The sequence below is a fragment of the Falco cherrug genome, chromosome 7 (assembly GCF_023634085.1).
Source record: "Falco cherrug isolate bFalChe1 chromosome 7, bFalChe1.pri, whole genome shotgun sequence".
NCBI classification, from domain to species: domain Eukaryota; kingdom Metazoa; phylum Chordata; class Aves; order Falconiformes; family Falconidae; genus Falco; species Falco cherrug.
Window position 1 is genome coordinate 53809987 of NC_073703.1, and position 13585 is coordinate 53823571.

General features: G+C 44.6%; 1 protein-coding gene across 9 annotated transcripts in view; it reads right to left on the minus strand.

Moving 5' to 3' along the window:
• The window catches only part of GPHN (gephyrin), a 296954-nt gene extending 286779 nt beyond the window's left edge, over positions 1-10175 (minus strand). For 8 of the 9 annotated variants that reach the window (XM_055715673.1, XM_055715679.1, XM_055715678.1 and 5 more), the window contains exon 1: positions 10020-10175. In XM_055715673.1, coding sequence (XP_055571648.1) covers positions 10020-10083 — 64 coding nt within the window. In that variant the 5' untranslated portion in view covers positions 10084-10175. Of the gene's footprint in view, positions 1-6493; positions 6576-10019 lie in introns of all 9 variants that reach the window. The other variant, XM_055715677.1, reaches the window with a different exon arrangement.
• Positions 10176-13585: the final 3410 nt, after the last annotated feature.

The following is a 13585-nucleotide window of genomic DNA, read 5'->3' on the forward strand; positions in this document are numbered from 1 at the left end:
AGAGTATTATCTACAGAAACGCTTTGTCCCTGTGTGTCTTTTGAAGATATGTTTCACAACATTTGTCCTAAGTATGCTTAATTTACAGGTTATTTTTCCAAGGCAGCTGATTTTGAGGATCCTTGATTTGCTGTAGGCTTGCTTAATGTCTCCCCTTGAATATTCAGGCAACTAAAAAGGAAAATTAAGCTAAAAACAGAGGAAATGGGAAGTACCTATTCCCTTTAACATTTGGGTGTTTTTTTGCTGGAAACAACAGGCATTTTTCTCATCAGATATGTACTTGGTTTTAGGCATCTGGCTGCTTTCTCCTGATTTGATTCTGAGATGAAGATTCTGACAGGGAGTATATAGTAAGCCTTTGGCTTCTCACCATCTACACTGCTATGACGCTACTCTACAGCATACGAAAGAATCATGTCAGTGGGAAGATACCTAATACCTATTTGAGTTCCCAGAATTCTTCTCCTTCCAGAAACATACACTGCTCCCCAAACTTTCCTAAGACAAGATTTTCAAGTACCTAGGTAAAAGGATACCTACCTGCCTGACCCAAACATCTCTTTTGGTCTGGTCTGTCCTCATAAGCCCATGAAAATTGTTTCAGGAAGGGGTAAGAAGTATCAGAGTAGAAGTGTCTTGGTTTGCCAAATCCCTAACTAGTGCCACATTCAGTATCTCTCCAAGAATTACTGAACGAAAGCTTTACAGATTTCATCTCAGGCCTTCCTATCCATCTCTCCCTAAACAGCCTATCAGGGCATTAAAAGCAGCTTGCTAAGAGAAAAGGGGGTATTATTTTTTTAATGGCTATCTCTGTCTATTCTGTCATTTGTAGAGATCCTAGGAATCTTTCTCTTCTGAGTCAGATCTGCAGGATACTTCACTGCAATTTGTTTTAATTCCTGCAGAATGCATTATTGTTCTTCATCCATACAGCTTCCCATAAAATTATTCTGATTAACAGCTCACTTCCTAGATTTCAGCATGAATCTAAATCCCCCAAAGCATACATGAAAAAAAACCAAAACCTAAAACACAACAAAACCCCAAAAAAATCCAGAACACCAGCAAAATACAAACCCACACCATATACTTCAATTTCTACTTCCCACTTTTAGGTCTCAAAAGTTATATATGATACAGAAAAAAAACAACAAAATACAAGAAATACTTTTCAAATGAAAAATATTCCACATAGACTTCAAATTCCCGACAATATACAGTACAATGAAGAAATTGTAGAAAACTAAGAGTTTCATAACCACACAGTAAGTACTCAAAAGCCCAAAAAATAATATGGTTCAAAGCCCACATGCATTCTGCTTCTTCACTCTACAACATAATAAGCAATATAATTTAATTAGAAGAGGAAATAGTATAGCTGAGAAACATGTGGGCTGGGACAATCCCAAGCACAGGCTGGGCAGGGAATGGGTTGAGAGCAGCCCTGACGAGAAAGACTCGGGGGTGTTGGCGGACGAGAAGCTCAACATGGCTCAGCAATGTGTGCCTGCAGCCCAGAAAGCCAACCGTACCCTGGGCTGCATCAAATGAAGCGTGACCAGCAGGTCAAGGGAGGTGATTCTCTCCCTCTACTGGGCCCTCGTGAGACCCCACCTGCAGCACTGCGTTCAGCTCTGGGGCTCCCAACATAGGAAGGACACGGACCTGTTGCTGCAAGTCCAGAGGAGGGCCACAAAGATGATCAGAGGGCTCGAGCACCTCTCCTGTGTGCTGAGAGAGTTGGGGTAGTTGAGCCTGGAGAAGAAAAGGCTCCGGGGGAGACCTTAGAGCAGCCTTAACTGTACCTAAAAAGGGCCTACAAGAAAGCTGCAGAGGGACTTTTCACAAGGGCATGTAGTGATGGGACAAGGGGGAATGGCTTTAAGCTGAAAGAGAGTAGATTTAGATTAGACATTAGAAAGAAATTCTTCACTGTGAGGGTGTGAGACAGTGGAACAGGTTGCCCAGAGAAGCTGTGGATGCCCCATCCCTGGCAGCGTTCTAGGCCAGGCTGGATGGGGCTTTGAGCAACCTGGTCTAGTGGAAGGTGTCCCTGCCCAGGCCAGGGGGGCTGGAACTAGATGATCTTTAGGGCCCCTTCCAACCCAAATGATTCTATGCATTTCTATAGTTGTGGTCCTGAAGACGTATGCAATACTTAACATATTACAATATTGGTCTACTATTACAATTTGCATGTTGAATACGCAATGAAGTCTCATATTAAGTATAAAACTATTGAAGATTACTATTCTAGGTAACTCGCATACAGAGCTAAATTAACATTGAGTCAGTTCTTTCAGGTCTTGGTATACATTAAAAACCACTTACTCCGCAAAAATAGATTTTGTAATACGTAGCTATTCACTAAATCCCTGAAGTCAGCCAGTGGAAGTTTTGCTATTTATCTCACAGTTTGCGGAACAGACAATGCATTTTATTCCTTACAAAATACCATTAATATCATTCACCCACCTTGTAATAGTAGGACAGAGCCCTGTTTTGCAGGACTTTGCAAAATGTACATAGAAGATTATTCTTGAGGGTTTATGCTAATTTTTTTCCACTTGATAAGTTAGGCATAAAATAGGCCTCAGTAAATTAGTATGAAAACAAGTAAACAAAACATCACATACAAATCTCTTACTTGCAAAACGAGATTTTCTAAGATAACTGCCTAATTAAGCCTACTTTTCCTGAGCACTTTTTTAATGCAATTACTGTTCCTTGTAAACTGTAACTTACTTCTCTCAATTGTTTTGTGATTTAAAAAAAAAAAACAAAAAAAACCCACAAAAAACTAAAAGGCTATGCTACTTTCTTATTAATTAAGAATATTCCACAAACAAAGGCTGCTACCTGCTTATTTCCCATATGGCTGTTTATTACCCTTCTATTCTCCAAGAACAGCTTTTTCAGGCATTCTGCTAAGCTTTCAAGAATTCTACCATACACAAGACTGTTAATAAGACCATTTCAATTCAAGAAGACTTGCATACTACATCTACACATAGGCACAGAATGTAAATCATTTGTTTTATTTAATCTGTACTTCAAGACCTTAAGAAGAGCTAAAATTTGTTCTCATTTTTAGTTATCATGTCCTCCTGTTACATAATATCAATCTCACAAACTGCAGACCACAAAAAACTATCCTTATTTAAAAAAAAAAAATTAAAACCTATCAGCAAATAGGTTTTCAACCTATGATTTTCAACCATTAGAATAAGGTTTTCAGCCATCAGAATGATGGTTTGCAACCATCAGAATAAGAAAAAAAAATACTTTCCCACATACTCAGACTTTTTTAGCTTGAACAACTAAAAAAGCAGAAAGAAAAAAAAAAGAAAACTCAAAATCTTAACTTTCACTTCACAAAGGCACTGCACAGCAAACTTCTTTGCTTTTATAAAGTGTTATAAATTTCAAGATAGAAATTTTCAGAAAAGCTCTGGGTGAAATCCGAATATGATATAAAAGCACCTCTCAACAAAAGATGCTTTACTCTTACTTGGAAACAAGCAAACAGTCAGATATGGCTAAATCAACACTAAAGGTGAGAAATTCCATGTCTGTATCAGGCTTTTGTAGGCTAGACTTTCCGAAACAGGGACTGATGGTCATATAATCTGCTATTGTTCATCTAATGAAGCCAGCAAACCAATTCAGGGTTTCTCCAGAACTAAGCTGGTTCTCATGAAATCCACATTCACTAATTTTTAAGGTAGGTAGCACAAAAGATTTTTCCACATTACTGGAAAAGAGGACAAATGTAAACATAGAAAAGTAAATGAAAGCATAATGTAATGCATAAGCCCCGTACTACTAAATATGAACTGCAGGCATGGAGCATGGGCGAAGATGGAAGTCTTTCAATTGTATTTGGGTAAGTAAACTCCAAATCAAGGAACACTGATTATTGCAAGACTTCTCACCCCTGCTCTATAAGAACACATAAACCTCCAAATTAATGGCCATTTCTTACATACGTAGGAATTAATTAAAGCATCCATGTACAGTTAGGAAATAATCTTGTTTTATATGCTTTTAACTTCAGTGTTTCCACTTCTTTCAGTTAAAAAGCACTATCATAGCAAGCAGATTAAACCGTAAGTAGTCTGCTGTATCAGCGAGATTCCAGTCACCAATTTTTGTTCCACACCGCACATTAAAAAACAGGGCGGTAAAAAAAATCCAGGAATTTCTTCCTCTTTAACCGTAAAAGGTAAAGGTTCCTATTCAGCACTGTTACACTATAAAAAGGAAACTGAACAATTGTACCGATCATTTTCACTAGCAAAAAGCTTATCATCACAGCCATATCAAAAAAATAGAAAGAAATGCTTTAGTGAAGACTTACAGCTACAAATGGAGAAGAGGGAGATCTCCTAGCTTCTACGGATAAACTCAACATTATGACAGCCTTGCAGCTGGGAAAGACAAAAACCAATGTTGCTAGACTCTAGAATGTTTTACTCTTAATGGAAGTACAGCATTTGTCTACTTCTGCCACTCATTCACTGAACGAAGTACTTGGAAGAAAACTAAGGATCCTAGGAAAAGCTATGACTTGAACCTGTGTTTTGAAGACAAGTGCCCAATAAGATGTGGGTTTTGACACAAAGGCAGATCACAAGCAAAAAGCTAACCAACTTCAATTTAGACAATTAGGGCAATTTGGCAATAAGCCCTAGCAAATTTTATGTCAGTCCTTACCCTCCCACGCACACTCTGTAAGAAAGTTCACTGTAACTCTAATGCATGTCCAAAATGTGAATAGCAACACAATTGAGGAAAAAGATCTTTCAACTGGCTTGCTATTAATGAAGAGCCTTAGAAGAAAGTTGAGAGAAGCATACAAATTTTCAGTTGGAAAACCAACAGCATACATATTTCTAACAGTCTCAACCAACAAACAGTGACAGCGTAAGTATTTTGTTCCCAATGTTTCTCCAAGATAATTTTGAGGAACTTTTGTATCAGTGAACTTCAGATCTGCCCAGGTAATCCATTTGGATGATGTTTTCAAGTAGACGAGGCCTTCACTATCCGGGAAGAATACTTCCTTCAAAGTGATAAATTCAGACACAATGTGTACGTGCTGTGTCATTTCAACAAACAAAACTGTCTCGGACACTTAAAGATGCTAAGTGTTAAGAGGCTAAACAAAATCTGAGGTTATGCATTCAGAAACCTCCGTTTGCTTTGTTGCATAGACCCATGGCAACAACTACCATTCAAAATGTTTTAATCTCTACTTAGAAGAGGAAAGGAAGAATAAAGTACCTGAAGAAGAAATGATTAGTGAAGGATTGCATTTGTAATTTTAATTGTAAAAATGTTTCATAGCGGTAAAAAGCTGCATCACCACTTTTTAATCAATACTAAATACAATAGAACTATCCTGAAAAAGAAAGTTAGCCTGGGATATTTTGTTTTTTAGAACAAGCAAAAAACAATACAAAAAGAGGAACAAAGGCAGAAAATGCTGTTTGTGTCTAGAGATGACTCTTTCTCACAGACCTGCCCCAAGAGCAGACAAACACTGAAAGAAGCTTTATTAGCCAACCCCAGATTTGACAAGTTTTATCAGGAATATTCTGAAAAAAACATGTAACAGAACATCAAGTTTTGACCAGCTACACTAGATGCTTACTGGACAGAAAACAAAGAGAGAGGTAAAGAAGAAGAAAATGGGGATGGAGAAGAAAAATGACAACATAAAAGGGCAACCAGAGAGAACCAGAGTCTCTTTTTTCCACCAGGCTAGTGGAGATGGCAACATCGTTTAGATCTCTTTGGATGGTTCTAGTCAAGAGGCCACTTAGTCCCTCACGTAACAAGAAAGCTCACAGATTATGTAACTTTTACCAATGTCACCACCAGTGAACGATGACCTAATATTGACTCAATTCTGGGTACCACGCACATTGCCTTCTCTTTTCTAGCCAACTTTAGCATTACAAAACTCTGTACTTAGTAATCCATGTCCAATATCCTGACACCAACGGTAACTGATTAACAACCATTCTGTCACAGAAATCCCAAACATGAAAGACTTGCAAGGGGCAATCAGAGTAATTCTCTATCAAGATCTGTATTTTACTAAGGAAGCACCGGTGTACAACACTGCAGATAGCACATGCATATAATCCAACCTTTACCATAAGTAAAAAAGAGAGAAAATGACTACATTTATCTACTCCATGTTACTTATCTCTCTGTGTTTCATTTTTAAAAAGAAGATATTGAGAATATATAAATGACAAAGCTTTGGCCATTGTTAGCCCAACCCTGAAAACTCATTCTCCATAACAATATTCTCCCAATCTGACAGTTAGCATTACAGTCCTTTTAAAATGCATTTTACCATAAGCGTAACCCAATGACAACATAACACTGAAGCTCCATTATTAGTTCATGTGCATGCGCTATGTATCAGTGGTGGAAGAGGGAAAACTAGGTTTGGAACTTAAGTGCGCAGTACCTTTAATCTGAACACTTCATTAAACACTGGGGCTGGATATGACACTTTCATGGTTGCATTCTTTTCACATGTTGCAAAATGTCTTGAAAAAACAACACACAAAGATTAGAACTCAGTTTTCTAGCCACAAACTGGTGAGACTTCCTATTCACATAAGACATAGCCCTCTAGTTCACAACAAGTTTCATGACTTTGTAATCTGTCATTGTTTATATTTCCCCCTGTTCCATTAAATAAGCTTAACTCTACAACCTTCTGTATAGGGACTCAAAAATAAACATGAAAGACATCTGCAAGTCAGCAGATACTGTATACACTAAAGGACTTCCCCAGATTTCAGGAAGACAGTTCTTCCACATTGAGAAAAAGTCCTAATCATGGACTCCGTTCTTCTCATAGACTCTTAACTAAAAGACCTTGACAGTTTGGATATAAGAAAAGTTAACAAATAGTATTTTTTTGAAAACACGAGGTGCTGCATCCTGCAAAATTTTGCATTTGAACACAATAAGTTACTTTGGCTAAACCATAAGCAAACTTTCTATTTCTCTAATCCGTTGTACCCATCTTAATTTGTCACAGGTGAAGAAATACACATTTGCTTCTAGATAGGAAACTACCAATACAAACAAAGATGCAAAGATCTATTAAGCAAAACTAAATACAATAACATGCAAAACAAAACTGAATGCAATGAAACTATGCTACACAAAAAAAAATTCACTCTGTATTAATATACTCAAGCCATGTGCATCAATCTTGACAACAGACAAGACTAACAGCATGCCCAAATAGTTTTTTATATCCTCAATTAAAAATAAACACAGAACTTTATTCCAAATTAGTTCAAAGGAGTTACTCATAAGTAAATTTAAATTCCATCTGAACACTATCATAAGGTGCAGTAATTGTACTTTCTAAACTGAGTATACCATGTCTAATAGGAACATAAATCTATATGGCTGTGCTGATAAACCCACAAGTATATACTGCTGACAAAACAAACATATGGCCATGATCTTAATTAGAAAAACTAAAGAAGTCATGTTATGTTAATTATTAATTTCTGATCACTGAACTGTTCTAAATGATTAAACAAAAAGCAAAAAAAAAATAGTGCTCATACCTAACCTTTCCATTCCTACGCTTATTCCTTCATCCACCAGCCAAGAAGTGATTATTAGTTCATTTCCACAAGAAAAATTCAGAAGAGAGATTTTTTAAGTTTAAAAGAGCAGAAACAACTAGGGGGTCCAAACCCTCTAAAATAGAAATACTCTCTTTCAGGGGTTAAATTAAATGCCAGAGTGGAAAATAATTAATTTTGGCCACATATATGATATTACAGAAACACATTTATATAAAATTGTATTTCATGTCTACAAACATAGACAAAAAGGAGTCTAGGAAAACTGCAAACCAAGATGTTCCCTTTCAAAATGGCAAAAGAGTTCTCTGCAAAATTTTTCAGCCTGCAATTCAAAACAGTGACAGTGAGGGGAAAAGGGCTAAAACTGTTATGCTCACTTATGCCTTTTAACAAAAAAATTAAAATCAGACCACACGCTCTTCTCAATGGAATTGCAAATTAGGATACAAAGTTAAAAGAGCTTCATAGTGCTCAAACAGGATTTATAGCACAAAATAAAAACCTATGTATTCTGAAAGATTATCCGAATCTATTGTGACTTAATCATTATTTAAATGATTGTAGCACCATATGTATCTGGTGCTGCATCCTGGGAACACTTACAGGTGAAAATTATTACAGCTCACTGATCAACAAAGAATAATAATCCAAGTTGTACAGCACGAAGCTGTGCAAAACACACTTACACCACTCTGTTAGCAGACACCTCCTCCTCACTTTAACTTTTACAATAATACATAATGCACGTAAGTCCCAGCTTTCGGGAACAAAAGGTACAAACTCCCCCAGCTGGACTCTTGCACCTGGTCCGGCCTGCTCTGTCCTTATTGAGGATACGACTGCCTGAAATCTGAATGCAACGCTGAGGACCTCCACCTCTGCCACACCGTGCTTTCCCAGCGCTTTCCCGTCAGAATAACCTTGCAGCCAACCGCTTCCCAAGAAGGGCCGGGCGCCCGCCGCCGCGGCACCCACGGGGCGCGCCGCGTTCAGCACCCGCCGGCGGAACAGCGCCCGCCGGGCCCCGGCCGCTGACCGCGGACACGGCCCCCCAGCACCGCGGGCACGGGGACACCCCCCATCCCCCAGCACCCCTCCTCCCTAGCACTGCGGGCACGGCCACCCCCCCAGCACACACACCCCCAGCACCGCGGGCACGGGCCCGCTTCCGAAGGAGGCGTGAGCCGCCGGGGGCGTTCGCGTTAAATAAATATCGCTGGGTTTAATGATTAACTTCCAGGTTAACTCCAGGCCTCCTCGCCCCAAGGAATGCATCCTCTTTCACTCCGAACGTCTTCCGATGCCTCAGCGCGCTCGCACCGCCGCTTTCAATGAACGGTCATGTCTTCCCAGGCTCCCGATAAAAGCTACTGAGCTTGACGCGCAAAAATTTCACTAAAATCTCTCGCCCTTCCTTCACCAGAAACGTTATTTACGCCCTTACACACCCGCACGCCCCGGGGCTTCATTTCTGGGCGGCCTACCGCGCTTCCACCGGACCGCCGAGCTCCACGGTACACCGGAATAACCGCAAAGCCCCCCCCGCCCCAAGGCAGAAGAAACCTCGGAGCCTGCAGCACTGGTACCGGTCCGGGAACCGCTCTGTGCAACCACTGCATGTCATGTGCAGGGGTTCATTAAAGCATCATCCATGCGCTGTGAGCAGCGGCATCACACATGCCCTCCTCCCCCTCCCAACACAAGCACACAGGCAACGCACCCCCACCCGCCCGAAAGTGCAGGCCAGGGAGGGGGAGGGGAAGGAGTCACCCTAAGGGTGCTCGCCGCGCACAGCGTGCCACGCTAAAGGCATCCCCCGGGGCCGGGAGCTCCGGCCGCCTCCCGCCGCCTCCCGCCGCCGCCCAGGGAAGGCAGGCCACGCTCCCGCCGGCCCGCAGCTCGCGCCGGCCGCGGGCTCCCTTCTCCCGAACGCCTTCGCACTCACAGCTCCACCGCCTCCGGAAGAAGCCCGGCCAGGCTCGGCCCCGTCCCCCGCGCCAGACGCCCCCCGCCGCACTCTGTACCCTCCGAGCGGGTTACTCCCTGGCCAGTCCCCCGGGCTGCGGCGCCCGGCAGCCCCGCTCGCTCGCCCGCCTGCGGCAGCGGCGCCCGACGCCTCCCGGCCTCGCGCACACGTCCCCGCCGCGGCGCCGGTGGCCGGAGCGCCGCCCCCACGTCCCCGTCCCCGGGCCCGGGCCGAGGCCGAGGCCGAGGCCGCCGCACGCACGGCGGAGCGGCAGCTCCCTGCGCAGCGGCGGCGCCGCCACAGGGGACGGCGGCCGGGGCAGCCCGCGGGGCGGCCTGGCGGCGCGCACCGGCCCGCGGCCGCCTCCCACCTCCCCCCCGCCTCTCCCCTCGCCGGCCGCGGCCCGTTACCTGTGAGGACCCCGACGCGGATTTGGTGGTCGTGGTTCGTTAAAATCATCCCCTCCGACGCCATGTTTCCCGGCGCAGCCACCGCACTGACAGGGAGCGAGCGGGGGGGGAGGGGACAGGAGCGCGAGAGCGGCCCGAGCGCAGAGGGGGAGGAGCAGGGCCGAGCGGGGCGGGGCCAGGCGGCGGGGCCACCCCGGAGCGGGGCGGGCGGGGCGAGCGGGTGCAACCGCGCGCGGGGCAGGCGCGGCGCGGCGCGGCGCCCGGCCCAGTGAGCGCGAGACTGGCGTGCTGCGCGCGGCCCAGGCAGCACCAATCTAGTGCCGAGAGCGCTGGGCCCGGCGCCGGCGGCCGGCGCGCGCGTCCCGGGACGGCGGGGCCCGCGCAGCCCTGGCGGTGCACTGGCCCCTGAGGGCTCCGGCGGCGGGCTGGAACCCTGCGCCTGCGATGCCGTTCCACGTCACGCCGGCAGCGGCGGCGCTGGCAGGAGCTGTCCCGGCCCGGTGGCGCGGGGCGAGGTGGCCGCGGGGCAGCCGGCCCCGCCGCCCGGCCCAGCGGCCATCGGACCGCCCAGCCGGTACCCCGGGGCCGTGGCCGGCTGTGCCAGCGCGCCGCCCGAACCCGGGCCGCTGCCCGCCTGCCTTCACCCCCGGCGGGCCGCCCGCAGCCGGTGGGCGCCCCCCCGCGCCCCTCTGTGCCAGCACTTTTTTGTTCCGTTTTCCACCCGGAGGCTCCAGCCCTGGGTGCGGGCGCCGCTGGCCCCGGCGGGGCGGCCCTGGCCGGGGCAGGGCGGGCGGCTGGGCTGAACCCGCGGCGCTCCCGGGTCACCCGCGGGGTCTGGGCTCGCAGCCGAGTTGCTCGTGGTCCCCAGGATCCAGGGGGGTTGTCATCATGAGGTCATGCGGGGCCAGCAGCCCCGTTCTGAAGAGTTCCCCGGTCGGGGGAGGCGGCAGGCAGCAAGGATGGTGGTCACCCTTTCCTTGGGTCAGCATGAAATAGGGAGACACCACATTTTCCCGACCGCTCGCGACTCTCCAGGGCTCGGCGAGGTCTTTTTGCAGCCTTCTCTGCCCGCTTCCCTTCCTCCCCTCGCAGCCCTTGCCCTCTCTCCCCTGAGATTCAAGCTGCTGCTACACACAGCCTTTAGACTAAGCAGCTCGGCACCATATCATCTTTACTTTGTCTTATTTGTACTATGTGATCTAGGACACTGTCTGAAAGCAAGTATTTAAACTGGTTTTGAATGAATACGGAGGCACATGCCTTCCACATTTAATAGCAACGCCATCAACCGCGAGTGATAACCCGCTGTCCAAGTCCAAGCCCTCTGACTCCAGTGGATATTTATATTTTCAGATATTCCTGTTGAAGTTTCAATACCATCTTGCTAATGGCAGACTCCAGATCATTCTCCTTTTGACTGTGTGCTAACAAACAATTACTGAAAGCATTTGTGATTTGCATAGGCATTAACGAACCACTTCAGGAGCTTTCTCTTTAGCGCATCATTTTCTTCCATGGACTACTAGTGCAAAAACAGAGGCCTGAAGAAATACCCTACGTCTGGGGGAAAGTCACTCTAGTAGCACTTTGGTGGGGTGGTGCACATGCTATCAGTATTTCTATACTGGCACGGCAGTTGCAGCGTGTGCAGCCATAGAGACTGAGAATTAAGGCTCCAGAGATCTCTGGTTATGCAATGGTATAATACAACATATGTGGGTGGGTGTAAGCCTGAACCCAAAACAGCATGGTTACTGAAGATATGCTGCATTGCTGGTGCTCATGCTGCTGTTCCCTCATGTGTTCAGTCACTGTGTGTTGAATATTCTGCTGTAGACAAGACAAAAAGATTTTTTTTTCTTAAATGTATCTGAAATTATCTAAAGTACAAGCAAGTAACTTGACATTTTGTAGCTTCCTGCAGAGGATTCTCACACCCTACACTAAAACCAGTATTGTTTATTCAGAACATCTCATAGTCTCCTTGTGTAGCCTGTTGATTTTTGCCCTTGTGGGTGTTAGGAAGGAGGGGCAGAATTCAGATTCCACTGGCAACGTTACCTTCAGTACTTCCTGGTTTATAAGTGCCTACTACTGGGATTTGTGTGGGGGTTTTTGTATAGAAATGTAGGAGAAGATTGTATTAATGTAATGAAATGGTGTAAGTTTACAAATTTTTAAAAGTCTGAGTCAAGAAGAAACTGAAATCGATAGGAGGGGGCTTATTACTGTGGTACGATAATCCTTGTAAACTAGATGATCGTTAATATAATGGTAGATCCGTAATAGCTTAGGAGAAGATTGTACATTGGATGATGGCCTGCAGTCGAGTTTTTTGAGAGTAAGGAAACAAGTGTGTGTGAGCAAGAAACCTTTTACTGCAGGGAGACATTCTAGAAAATATGCTGGCAGTCCGTACTGGAGTTCACGTGGAGTGTCCAGAGAAAAACAAGGTTTCCCCAAGGTCAATGCACAACTGGCAATCACATTTTGTCACGTCAGCGCTGAAATAGAACTCAACTTAGTAACCTTTCAGGAAATTTTTTACATTACGTTGTCTGCCAGCTGTTAATTATCAATATCTGTTCATTAAGCTGGCTCTTCCAGCCAGGTTTGTTCCTTGTAGTCTTAGCCCACTGCCCAGCATAGTAAGCTTTCTTATTTTATCATGAGCACTATAGAATTACATATTTTAATTACTCATTCGGGTGAAACAGTTTGAGCATATAGGAAGCACTTGTTTAGTTACCTGTAGAAATCATGGTTAAAAAAAAAAATGTTCACTTCAGTATGATTACAGGAAGATACTAGTTTGTTCTGTCAATTACAGTGTGGGCAAGGATAATCTAAAAACTCATTGAAAGTTATCAGAGACACTTCACATTTAAAGTAGGTGTTCAATATAATTTCTGTAATTTTGTTGTCCCAGGGGTCTGATTTTTATATATATATATATATTAGTGGCTCCTTAAATGTAATTTCTTAACTCTGTTCTTTTTTATTTTGAATTGGTTGGCTAGCTGGATCAGCAGTGGGACACAGCTCTTCAACTGTGTGCCATTGGTACAGATCCAGCTGAAGTCATGAAATAGCTGGCTTAATGAATCATTAATGGAATTCAGAGCATTTTATGTCTATGCCACTGGTGCAAATCCAAGTAAGATCAAGAGACTAGCTGGCTCAGTGGTTCAGTAATAGGAAGCATACTTCTACCTCCAGCTTACTGGTGCAAGTCTGGTAAAGGGTCAGGAAACTGGAAGTTTTGAGACATTCAAATACAAAGCTTTTCCAATGCAACTGTTGGTTTAAAGTCAGTCTATTATACATGATTACTTTCTGATATGTTTCAATAGTCTGTACTGATCTATAAATTTTGAAAAAGAGTAGTATAAGCATTTTCTGTGTAGCCACTGATATAGCACAATATTCATTGCTCTAGAAGAAGATACAAGAGGTGATTTCTCAAAACAATCCCCTCCTGTAGGCAAGCACCTAGGGAAAAGATGGAATGTGCACCACATGTTGCCTATGTAAGGCTAGCAAACCATCTGAATGTTCCAGTGGCC